Here is a 12,875-nt window from a genome sequence, read left to right on the forward strand (position 1 = left end):
CAAAGTTTATTTTCTCCCTCCTAATTAATTTTTGGTCATCTTTTGTTGGTTTTTAAAACTTTCCCAATCCTCTGGTTTACCACTAATCTTTCCCACATTGTATGTTTTTTCTTTCAATTTGATACTGTCCTTAACTTCCTTGGTTAACCATGGTTGGTTTATCCCCTTCCTTGAATCCTTCTTCCTCACTGGGATATATCTTTGCTGAGAATCATGAACTATTTTCTTAAACGTATGCCATTGTTCATCAACCACCTTTTCTGCTAAACTGCTTTCCCAATCCACTCAAGCCAACTCTGTCCTCATTCCATTGTAATTACCCTTATTTAAGTTTAGCACAGTTGTTTCTGACTCAAGTTTCTAATTCTCAAACTGAATGATAAATTCTATTGTATTATAGTCACTGATTCCTAGGGGATCCTTCACTCTGAGATTATTTATTAAACATGCCTCATTACACATTACCAGATGCAAAATAGCCTGATTCCTGGTTGGATTCACAACATATTGTTCTAAGAAACTGTCCCAAATATACAGTATGAATTCTTGCTCGTGTCTACCTCGGCCAATTTGATTTTCCCAATCTACATGAAGATTAAAGTCACCCATGATTAATGTATTGCCCTTTTTGCATGCCTTCATTAACTCCTGATTTATTCTCTGCCCTACAGTACAGCTACTGTCAGGGGGTCTATAGACTACTCCTACCAGTGTCTCCTTCCCCTTGTTATTTCTTATCTCCACCCATGTAGATTCCACATCATGCGAACCAAGATACTTTCTTGATGTCGTACTTATTCCATCTCATACTAACAAAGCTACCCCACCACCCTTTCCTATCTGCATGTCCTTTCGGAAAGTCACATACCCCTGAATATTTAGTTCCCAGCTTTGATCTCCTTGTGGCCACGTCTCCATAATGGCTGCAAGATCATATGCATTAACCTCTATTTGAGCCGTTAATTCATTTATTTTGTTCCGAATACTATGGGCATTTAAGTAAAGGGTCATTATTTTTGCCTTTTTACCATTTTTTCCCCTTTTGACCCTATTTGCTGCTTTTTTTTTATGTTTGTGTACACTGTCCCTTCCTGCCACACTCTGGGTATTATTGCCTAAATAACTGCCTTGCAAGGCTGCCATTGTCCTTTTGCTTTGTAAGCCTATGTATCCACTTTCCAGAACCCAACACCCTCTATTTAGTTTAACACCCTCTCCACAGACCTAGTAATTTGGTTCACAATTCCATACAACTCCACAAATAAGATATAGAACGAGTGGACTCCGATGACCCCCTAGATCCCCTACTGTAAAGAACTGATAAATAGTATGTAAATGACTGAGAACTCAATGAGCTGAACATGACAACATATGATCGATGGACTTAAATTGAAAATGCAGATTGCAGTGGACCTTTCATTTCTATTCTGTAAATTAAAGAGACCTGAACTTTGCAACATATTGTAATTATTTGTATGCTGAAATGATCGTAACTGTGCAATGCTTTTATAATTTTATACTTTGTTTTTATTTTAATGATTGTCTAAAAATATGTCACTTATTTTATTTATATCATCATCAAAGTGCAGCACCTGCCGTCATGATGATTTCTCAAGAAATCAATTATCTATCCTTCTGATTCCATAATATGGCACTTCCAGTGGTGATAGGGGCTTGGTAGGCTGCAGGAAATGATGGGTATGTAGCTCAAGGTGTTTCAATTATTAATTTTAATTTATGGAAAATGGCAGGCTGCTGAAAAACACTGGGAGGACTGGATTGTCAGATTAGCCTCATATATGTTGGAGAAGTTCAGCTTTGCTTTCACTGGTTATGACCTAAAACCAAATCTTGGGCTTGCTATAGCCTTGGGGCTCAACCACAGCCAGTGTGCCCCTTTAACATTGTTCCCTTTGCTTCAGTCTAAAGAATTGACCCTTTCAGATTAAGGGACGTGCGATAGCTCTGGCCAGTCCACTGCCAGACCCCTTTCCTTTATAACACTCTGCAGCCATCTGCAGGGTTAAGCTGCTTGTTCTTTAACCATTCTTAAGCAGGATTAGAAGTGTCTAACTCAGCAGAGCTAAAGGCCAACATTGAAGCCTTCTCTCTGCGTTGACTTTAATTAATGAAAAGCCAATCAAGTTTATTGCTTATAGCAGCTTTGGAGGAATTCCAGTAAATATATTTCTTCATGACTTGGATTTAGACTTTGTATAAATTTTTCCCTAAAAAGTATCCACATGGATAATAGTCAAGCTATTTTATATTCTGCAAGGTTCAAATATTAGTGTATCCTGGTCACTCCAATTACTCTCATTACACTAAAAGTAGAACATTGCCATCTTGTAGTATTGCAGCTCTTAACATAGATGTGGCAGAAAGTCTTGTTGTTGCAATAATAATTGTGAATCTTAAAACAGTAAAACAACTGAAAGGAGAAGCCAATGGTCTAGTGCATTAGCCTCTCCTTTCTTTCCCTCCCTGTTTATTGGGTTTGTTAGGAAAGAGAGCTATTTTAAGTAAGAATTATTTGTATTTGTGGATGTTAGGAATGAGTTTTGGCTTTAATGTTTAAGTTTGAGTTGTATTTCTGTATCTGTGTGTTAAGAAAGGTCAAACTGAGTTTTAGTTTCACTTTAAAAAGTACCTGCATTTCTAATGAGAGTTTTACGACTGTGGCAGCTAAGTTAAACAAACAAGAGAAGAGAAACTGGGCTGTTGCCTAGCAACAGGGATCCAGAGAGGCAGGTCCTTCCCAGAGACGCACAGAAAAACTAAAGAAATTGCAGCTTTGATTTCAGTTTGAAGCCAGGACTTCAGAGAGACTGGACATTGGGAGAGGGAACTGCAGAGTGAGAGTAGATTTCCCAAAAGAACCAACAAGTCACAAGGCTAAAGGAGTGAGACAAAAACAGGGGAAAGTCCCAAAAAGACCTTCTAGTCAGAGGAAGGTCAGGAACCTGGCAAATGTCCTGTTAAGTGAAGTTAAGAGTGAGGGGCAGAGAGAAAGGCTCCACGCTTCAGGTTTAAAGAGACAAAAGGTGCAAAAAGCAGATTTAATGCAAGAAGCAAGAAGATCCAAAGAGATGGCTGAAATTCTGTAAGTCTTTGCTATGGGTATCTGAAGCAGTGGTGTATTGTTGACAGCTGAGTCAGAGAGAGTAAGTGTGTGGAAGACAACTTGAATGCATGTGAAGGAGAGTTCAAAAGCCTGGAGGTGAACTCTTACGGAAGACACCCGAGAGAAATTTGGGAGAAGATTCCAAGGTGAGTTCTTGGAAAGTGGAGATTGGAAGCCCTCATTGGAAAGACGGAATGCAGCGAGACTGGTTGGCTCACAGTGTGACAAGTGTCTGGGGGGAGTTGAGGAGAGATCCATAGCATCCGTGTGGGGCGGCATCTGTCACTGGGTTTCAGAGTGTGGTGTGATAAGATAGTTTTTGTAACTTGTGTTGCCCTTACAAATCTGTATACATCTGTAAAGATATAGTTGTGAGTGAAGGAGTATTGTAATATAGTTCATCTTTTCTTGTTTAATAAATGTTTTATTCTTTTGTTCAAAGTTCATTAGCTGACTCCAATGACTCTGTCCAATAGCCCCTCTCCACATATCTAAACAAACAAATAAAAGTTAGGATCTATCAATCTGGGTTCCACCCTGGGATCTGGCTTGTCCAGTAGTAACAACAGCTGGGATCATAACAGATCATATTGGAAGAGCAGGAAGCTGGAGTTGTTCTGGTGTATTTGTAGTAAACCTGCTGATGCTGATATTGTACATACTGAGCTGGTCCCCAGCCTATATTTACACTTCTTGTGGGTTTGGTTCAATCTGGGAAGAATTGTTGGGGAAGGAAATCACGTTGGTCTTTAGGCTATCCCTAATTTGCAAGGAACAAATGAAGCGCGTCTTTTGAATCAGTCACAGCTTAAAGGATTTTATAATTTAATTCCATGATTTTTGGTTCTTCGTTGAAGCTTTATTAATTCAGTAATACTGACAACATTAGTTTCCCCCTGCACATAATGGGTCAGTCCAGTATGACATAGCTCCATCAATAGCTTGTCATCAATTTGGCTTAGCCAATAAGCTTACTGTATGAAAATAATCTGAGACTGAGATGAATAGTTGTGTCTGATGATTGTGTGTAGAGGTCACTAATGTTTTTGTTGCTTGATACTGGGCCAGTATAAGCTTAGAGGGTCAGTCCTTCTACTTCAAAGTAAGAATTCCTCTTCAGCATCTAAGGCAGTCTGTTTCTAAAGGAAAATATGACCCACATATTACAGCTAGTACTTTGGAGAAATGATAATGAAATTATTTTACTTTATTACCGGTGAAGGTTTGAGGCCCAGTTTGTTCGTGTGCCCAAGGAACTTTTGGCACCTCTGCTGAACGCCGTCAAGAAACAGTCTCCGGACGATCCAGATCCAGGACCAAGCCTTTCTCTTACATCTCTGTCAACAAGGGAAGGGTTGACAACTGCAGCACCAACAGGACGATGACCACAGCCTCAAAGAAATGTAAGATTAAGTATACTGTTCGGGATTTCAAACCTACATGTGATATTCCCTCGGGTTCCCTGCCCCCAGCCTCTCCTGTGAGTGTACCCTGCATCCCTTACTATCCAAATCCAATTCTACAATCGTGCAACCCAACCCCTTGTCATATGTACTGGATACTGTCATCTCAAACCTGCTCCTTTGTGCTTTTCTTTTGCCTCCAAGAAGGCAGACTGCTTAAACACTCCAGTAAAGCAAAGCCAATTGTAAACTAACAAACTGGTTACTTCAGAGAAAGAAAGAACTTGCATTTAGACAGCGCCTTTCATGACCAAGTCAATGCTGTAAGGTAGCCGATCTGTGCACAGCAAGCTCCCACAAGCAGCAATGTGACAATGAACAGAAAGCCTCTTTTTGGGTGTTGGTTGAGGGATAAAAATTTCAGGTGTAATATATAAATGAATAAAACACAAACCCTGTAATCTCAGGCTGCTGTGGTAGACTCCTCCCATAATATCATCAGGAATCCACTGTGGTCGTCTGGCAATTAGGCTGGGAGCCGAATGTACCTTGTTCTTGCTTTGCATCCAAGTTTTCAGGATGCTCATGTGGAAGAAACTTATTCATCTATTAAAAGACCATTGACATAACGGGAAGGGAGTGTGGATGTAGATTGTAGGGGCAGGAGTCTGAACAATGCAAACACAGCCCAAGTGCAGAAATGGAGTTTACCAGAGGGAATAGGCTAGGTTATTTTTAAGAAAAAGTAATGTATATATTTCAATATGCCCCAAAACTACTCCAAGGCTGTATAGCTTTGGCTGCAAATTCTGTGCAGCATTGCTAACTGTTAGAGCCAGTTTGCAACTCACCAAGAATCCTTCGACACACCTTCCAAACCCACGACTGCTACCATCTAGAAGGAAAAATGCAGCAGATAGATGGGAACACCACCATCTGAAAGTTCCCCTCCAAGCCACTCACCATCCTGACTTGGAAATATATCGCTGTTCCTTCACTGTCACTGGTTTAAAATCCTGGAACTCCCTTCCTAACAGCACTGTGGGTGTACCTACACCACATGGACTGCAGCCGTTCAAGAAGGCAGCTCACCACCACCTTCTCAAGGGCCATTCAAGATGCACAATAAATGCTGGCCTGGACAGTGATACCCACGTCCTGTGAAAGAATTTTAAAAATGCATCCGCGTTGTGAAAAAACTTTTTGTCTTTCTTATGTGATCTTTTCATTTTGCTCACCAGAATGTTCTTCTATTTGTGTCAGGGATAAGACAAACAAAGAGAATTTCCCACAGTGCAGCAGTACCTCGGAAGATCACCATCTGTCAGCGCGAGGCACTTTACAACATGCCGAAAAGAAAGTACTCGGTAGAGCAGAACATCAAGATGGAGATAATCAAAATGCAAAGAGGTCAAAACCCAGCTCAGGGGCACAAGCAGTACAACATCAGGATGTGAGTATACCAGAACAGATTTATTTTCACTTGTTAATTAATTATGATTATTGCTGAAAAAAGAGACATACTGTCAAAGCACTCACCAGGACAGATGCAAGAATGCCAAATTTCAAAGGGAGCAGCAATTTATACTGCATGAGAAAAGGATGCTGAATGGTTGGCAACTTGACTCTGATTGGTTGAGGCATTGCCATGAAAAATGCACCAGGAAGCTATTGTCCCCATCATGCTTTTGTTTATTCAAAAAAGGTGCAATGTCTAGAAATGGTCTCTTTGCCTGAATATTTGTAACTTATAGCAAGAGTGTTTTAAGAGTATAAGTTGGGCTCGTAACGTAGCTCACTTCTACCTGCTAGAAGCTACATATATTCATATGCAGGACCTGTCCTCTGCAGGAAAAAGAATATGCCTAGGCATTGCATCTGTTTTGAATAAATAAAAGCATAGAAGATAATAGTTCCCTGGTGCATTCCCCATGGCAGAGTCAACTTGCCAACCAATCAGTTCCCTTTTCTCATGTAGCATAAATCGTTTCTCCTTCTCAAATTTGGCGTCCATCCTCGAGTGCATGATGAAGAACTTCGAGAGCATGTGCCTTTTTCCAGCAATATTCAAATTCTGTAATTAAATATGTTTTGGAAAAGTGAAATGATTTAGTAGAAAAAAAAGACCACAATACTTTTGCTAATATCTCTTACATGACAATAGTAACTACATTTAAACAAAAGTACTTCATTGGCTGTGAAGTGCTTTGGGAAGTCCTGAAGTCATGGATTGGGATCATTGCATCTGACAGAGATGATGGGAATGCAACCTCAGAACTTTGGTGAGGTCAGATAAGATCAACTATTGCATTTCTTCTCATGGCTGAATAACCGATTCTGGAAACACAAAGTCTGTTACAAGTGCCACACATGAAGCTGTCTCCTGCCAGTGGTGCAGAGTGATCTCTGCTGACACCTTGTCTGCAGGGCTGGCGTCTGCTTTGGAGCTTCTGAAAGCAAAGGTTGTTGTGGTGGCGAACTTCTGCCCACAGCTGGGGCAGAATTTTCCACCTTGTGCCCGACCCCCTTGGGCATAAAATCATGCGAGATGACTTCGGCTGAGCGTCCCGACATCATCCCGTACGCGCGGGTGTTGGGGCCACGCCCACCATCAATTAAAAGGCCACTTAAGGCCATTGAAAAGGCAATTGTCTGTGATTTTACGTTGCCCGTGCGATTTCACGCTCATCATACAGGCAAAACAGGCAAGTGGACAGCCTACTTTTTACAAAACCTCATCCAAGGACGGGATAAAAAGGGTCCGCAGCATTGCCAGTGTGAGTAATGAGGAGTTTAGGGGACAGTTTGCTGCTGGTTGCTTATTTGAACTTGACAGCTTCATCTTTATTCTGTGCTTCATTCTTAGCATTTCCAGGTTTCATTTCAGGACTCATTGGTGTCTGCAAGCCCCCGGAGGATTCAGACCATGTGGATCCTTCCAGGTATCCAACAGCCTTCTGTTACCCTGGTAATGGGGATTGTGGTCTCTGCTGGTGATACCTCCTCTGAGGAGGAAGAGAGGGGCAGAAGGGAGAGGAGGCCAGGTGTCCCAATGCAGCCTCCAGGGGAGGGTCCTGTGGGAGGAGAGGCGCAGACACAAGGGGCGCTGGGCCAGCAGGTAGTCCAAGGTGGAAGGGGCTGCAGAAGGCGCCACTATCTTGCTACCAGGGTTTACAGGCGATGATGCAGCTACCTCAATATGTCTGAGGGGCAATGACGAAGGAGGCTCCACCTTTCCAGGGAGACTGTGACCTCCATTTGTCAGATGATTGGGCCTCAGGTTACCTCCAACTGTGTGGGTGGACCCCCCATGCCAATGGCTCTGAAGGTCACAGTGGCCCTCAACTTCTATGCCTCCAGCTCCTTCCAGCGGTTAGTGGGGGATCTCTGTGCAGTCTCCTAATCAGCTGTCTATAGTTGCATCAAACTGGTGACAGAAGCCATATTCAGGTGGGTGCTGACATTGATTTACTTCTGTATGGACGAGGCCAGGCAGGCTGAGTGATCAGAGGGTTTGCAGTGTTTGCTGGGTTCCCTCGCATCCAGGGTGCAATCAATTGCACACAATTGGCCATCAAGGTGCCAGCCGGTGAGCCTGGTGCCTTCGTGAACAGGAAGGACTTCCACTCCATGAACCTGCAGATAGTGTGTGACCACAGGATGCTGATTCTACAAGTCTGTGCAAGGTACCCAGGCAGCTCCCACGATGCTTATATCCTGAGACACTCACAGGTACCAAAGCTGTTCACTGCTCCAGTCCGACTGGATGGATGGCTGCTGGGTGATAAGGGCTATCTGTTGAAAAGTCTTATGACCCTTCTCTGCCACCCATGACAGAGGCAGAGCAGCGTTATAATAGGAGTCATGCTCCACAACAGCGGTGATAGCGAGGACCATAGGTCTTCTGAAGATGTGTTTCTGATGTCTGGATCGTTGAGCGGGAGAACTACAACACCCCCAAGAACAGGTGTCACTGATAGTAGTTGCATGCTGCGCTTGCCACAATTAAGTGGCAAGGGGGGACCCACTTGAGGCAGCTCCACAGGCCACAGAGGAAGAATCCAGTGGTGAGTCAGAAGAGGAGCACGGTGAGGAGAATGCTGAGGGCGCAGAGCCTGTATCGTTCAGGGAGGCTGGGACACCTTGATCCAAGGCTCCTTCAGCTAGGCTGCTGAAGATCTGCTTCCACTTCATGCTGGGGCTGCTGCCTCCATTTCATGTGCCTGAAATTACCCTTTCTTTTCCATCTAAAGTCCACTCAGTGCCTGTGTGATAAAGTTTATAGACACTCATGTCCAGCATTACACACTGGCATGCCCTGCACCAACAAAACAAGTGAAGCATACTCAGGCCATTAAGCAAAAAGCAGAATTTATATAATTTTGACACTCATGACAAATAAACATTACCAAACCTGGTGCTAATGCTCACATCAATAAACATATAAACAAAACATGGCAAAACAGAAGATCACCCATGGACAGTCCCTCTTGTGCTCATGGTGCCTTAAACTTACATTTACGCAGACTCCCAGCTTCTGACCTGCTCTTGTAGCCACAATATTTATATGGCTAGCCCAGTTCAGTTTCTGGTCAATGGTAACCCCCAGGATGTTGATAGTGGGGTATTCAGCAATGGTAATGCCATTGAATATCAAGGGGTGATGGTTAGATTCTCTCCTGTTGGAGATGGTTATTGTCTGGCACTTGTCTGGCACTTGTGTAGCGTGAATGTTACTTGCCACTTGTCAACCCAAGCCTGTATGTTGTCAAGGTCTTGCTGCATTTGGACATGGACTGCTTCAGTATCTGAGGAATTGTGAATGGTGTTGAACATTGTGCAATCATCAGGGAACATCCCCATTTCTGAACTTATGATGGAAGGAAGGTCATTGATGAAGCAGCTGAAGATGGTTGGGCCTAGGACACTACCCCAGAGGAACTCTTGCAGTGATGTCCTGGGAATGAAGCATAGGTTGTGCCTATACTCATTGGAGTTTAGAAGAATAAGAGGTGGCATTATTGAAACATATAAGATTCTGAGGAGGCTTGACAGGGTAGATGTTGAGAGGATGTTTCCCCCTGTCGGGGAATCTAGAGCTAGGTGGTACATTTTGAAAATAAGGGGTCATAAGGAACATAGAACTTAGGAGCAGGAGTAGGCCATTCAGACCTTCAAACCTGCTCATCATCCAATAAGTTCAAGGCTGATCTGGTTGTGGTTTCAACTCCACTCTCCTAGATGCCCACCATAACCCTTGACTCCCTTGTCTATCAACAATCTATTTAAGTGAGTCTTGAATAAATTCAGTGACCCAGCCCCCACCGCTTCCTGGGAACGAGAATTCCACATACTAATGGCCCTCTGAAAGATAAGTGTTTTCCTCATCTCCATCTTAAAAGGGAGACCTCTCATTCTTAAACTGTGCCCCGTAGTTATAGACTCCCCCACAAGAGGAAACAGCCTTCTGATATCTACCCTGTCAAATCCTGTCAGGATCTTATATGTTTCAATAGGATCACCTCTCATTCTTCTAAACTCCAATGGGTGTAAGCCCACCCTGTTCAATCTTTCTTCCCACTTAAGATGGGGATGAGGAGGAATTCCTTTCTTTGAGGGTTGTTAATCTTTGGAATTGACTGCCCTTAGAGAGTACTGGAAGCTGGGTCACTGAATATATTCAAGCTGAGTTAAGCAGATTTTTGACTGACAAGGACTCAAATGTTATGGGGGACGGACAGAAAAGAAGTTGAGGCCCCAATCAGATCAGCCATGATCTTATCGAATGGGAACAGGCTCAATAGGCCAAATGGCTCCTATTTCTTGTGACCTTATGATCTTAGTTAAGCATCTTGGCCCTGTGGGTTTTTTTTTGTTGTTTCTCCATGCCTGTTTAGTTAGTTGGCCAAAGCTGTTGGCTGCCTTGCCAATGTGTGTGCTGAGCTTCTCATCAGCAGACAGGTTATCTGTTACAGTAGATCCAAAGTAGCAGAATTTGTTGATTGCTTCTGGTGGTGTTTTGTTGGGTCTGAGCCACGACATCCTATTCCGTAATTACAGCTTTCTTGACACTGAAGGTGAGGAAGAACATAACACAGGCATGGGACAGATGATACATGAACCTTTGGAGCTGGTCTTCTGTCTGGGCAACTAGTGCAGCATCATCAGCAGCGAGTTCTCTGATCATGACATGCTGCACTTTTGTTTTGGCCTTCGGCTTTAATAGGTTGGTGAGTTTCCTATCTGGCCTTGTGTGGAGGTACATTCCCTCCATGTTGGCAGGGAAAGCATAGCTCAGGAGGACAGAGAAAAAGATACAAAACAGAGTAGGGCCTAAGATGCAGTCCTGGTTTACCTCATCAAAACTGTCAGAGGTGGAACTGTTGGCCTGAATGGTGCTGTGCATGTTTACATGGAAGGACCGTATGAGACTGCAAAACTTGGGAGGACAGCTGATTTTCTCCAGTATCCGGAAAAGTACTGTCCTGCTCACGGTGTCAGATGCTTTTGTGAGATCCACAAAAGCAAGATAGAGTGGTGTTTGCTGTTCTCTGCACTTGAGGCTGACACAGGGAGAAGATCGTGTCTACCGTGGATCTGTCTGCTCTAATGGCCTAATGTGCCTCCAGGTATATACCTGTTGACTAGTCAGAGGAGTCTCATTAGAATGGTTCTGGCAAAGGCTTTCCCTGTGATTCTGAGGAATGAGATGCCCAGATAGCTATTGCAGTCCCCTGGATCACCTTTGTTCTTGTACAATGTGATGATGTTTGCCTCATGCATATCCAATGGGACAGAGCCTTCCCTCTAGCAGAGGAGGAGAAGGTCATGAAGGAATGGCAGCAGGTGCAGCTTTCCATACTTGAGTAGCTCAGCTAGTTTACCAACTCAAACATGGCGGTTAGCTGCAGAAGATTGTCAAACAGAGGCAGAGAGATATCCATCACACATGAGTATAGTTCGAGTAGTGCTCTACCCAGTAGGTCATTTGCTTGTACCTGTCATTGAGTAATTCCTCATCTGTGGTGCAAAGTGCTCTTTTGAAACTGTCATACACAGTGTGGAGATTACCATTGTCACTAGCGGTTTCTCTTTCCTCACATAGGTTGACCCAATACATGTTGGCATGGTACCTTGCTGTCTTCTGCACAACTGTCTTGGCTAGCATGAGATTGTCATGTGCTTTAGGGTTAGGAGCCAGGTTGTAAGCCTGGTGAACTGTGTGTTTGCTTCAATGACAGGAGTCATTTCTGCATGGTGGGTCTTAAACCAATGTTTGTTCCTCTTTCTTCCTTTGCCAAATGTGGTTACTGCAGCTTTGTAGACGATTGATCGCAGAGATTTCCATACTTCATCAGTATTATCTGGTGAGCCCTCAAGTGGAAGGGACTACCTGAGAGCTTCTGACATTTGTCATCGTCCCTCATGCATGGAATGTTGATGCGCAGAACGCGATTGTGTTTGGGCTTGTGTATTTTCTGCTGTCACACCTTCACTCGGCTACTGACAGGTGAGTGATCACTATCACAATCTACAATGTGATAGGTGCAGGCATGAAGAACGCTGGCCAGATCATATCTTCTAATGATTGTCAGGTCAAGTTGGTGCCAGTGGCCAGGTTTTGGTGCCATGACATCTTGTTCTGATGTCTGCTTTGGAAGAAGATGCTGTGAATGCAAAGTCCACACTGTGCTCAAAGTTCCAGTAGTCACTGTCCATTTTCATTCATCTTGCCAACGCCATGGTGACCGATCTATGTTTGTCTTGAAATTTTGTACGATCCAACTCCTGCATTAAAGTTCCCTGGGACAAATAACCTTTCTCCATGTGGCAGATGATCCAGAATATCATCTAGAGTGTTGTGGAATTGATCTTTGTCTTTGGCATTTGGCAAACAAGGTTGGTGCATGAGCGCATGTGATGAAATGGTAGAGAAAGAGATGTGCGGCATTCAAAAGTCTCAACAGGCTCTGTGTCAATTATCTGTGCCAATCTGTTGTTGACAACAAAGGCAACTCCAAGTTCATGGTGGTCAGTGCGCTTTTACCAGGTCAGCAAAAGGTACAATTGGCCTCATCTATTGATCTGGTGTCGGCCAATCTAGCCCCTTGGAGAGCATTATTGTCAATGTTGAGCTTGTATAGCTCACGGTCGATCACTGCCGTCTTCCATACATTGTCTGTTGACTGCAAGTTCTCATGTATGCCAGGACATATAGTCCTGACCTTCCAGATTCCAAGGCGGAAAATCTTCACTTTTTGTTTCTCAGGTATCTATTTACTGTTTGCTTGTCACAATTGGATCCCTAATCCTCACGCACCCGTAGAGGAAGGCAGGTGTTGGTGGGT

The 12,875-nt window shown here is 43.5% G+C and overlaps 1 protein-coding gene across 4 annotated transcripts in view; it reads left to right on the forward strand.

The window, feature by feature from the left end:
* fam13c (family with sequence similarity 13 member C) overlaps positions 1 to 12,875 on the forward strand; it is a 148,694-nt gene that overhangs the window by 11,704 nt on the left and 124,115 nt on the right. For all 4 annotated transcript variants that reach the window (XM_041209020.1, XM_041209023.1, XM_041209024.1 and 1 more), the window contains exons 2-3: positions 4,347 to 4,527; positions 5,791 to 5,980. In XM_041209020.1, the coding sequence (XP_041064954.1) occupies positions 4,526 to 4,527; positions 5,791 to 5,980 (192 nt within the window). In that variant the 5' untranslated portion in view covers positions 4,347 to 4,525. The remainder of the gene's footprint in view (positions 1 to 4,346; positions 4,528 to 5,790; positions 5,981 to 12,875) is intronic.

The sequence above is a fragment of the Carcharodon carcharias genome, chromosome 17 (genome assembly GCF_017639515.1).
Source record: "Carcharodon carcharias isolate sCarCar2 chromosome 17, sCarCar2.pri, whole genome shotgun sequence".
Taxonomy (NCBI): domain Eukaryota; kingdom Metazoa; phylum Chordata; class Chondrichthyes; order Lamniformes; family Lamnidae; genus Carcharodon; species Carcharodon carcharias.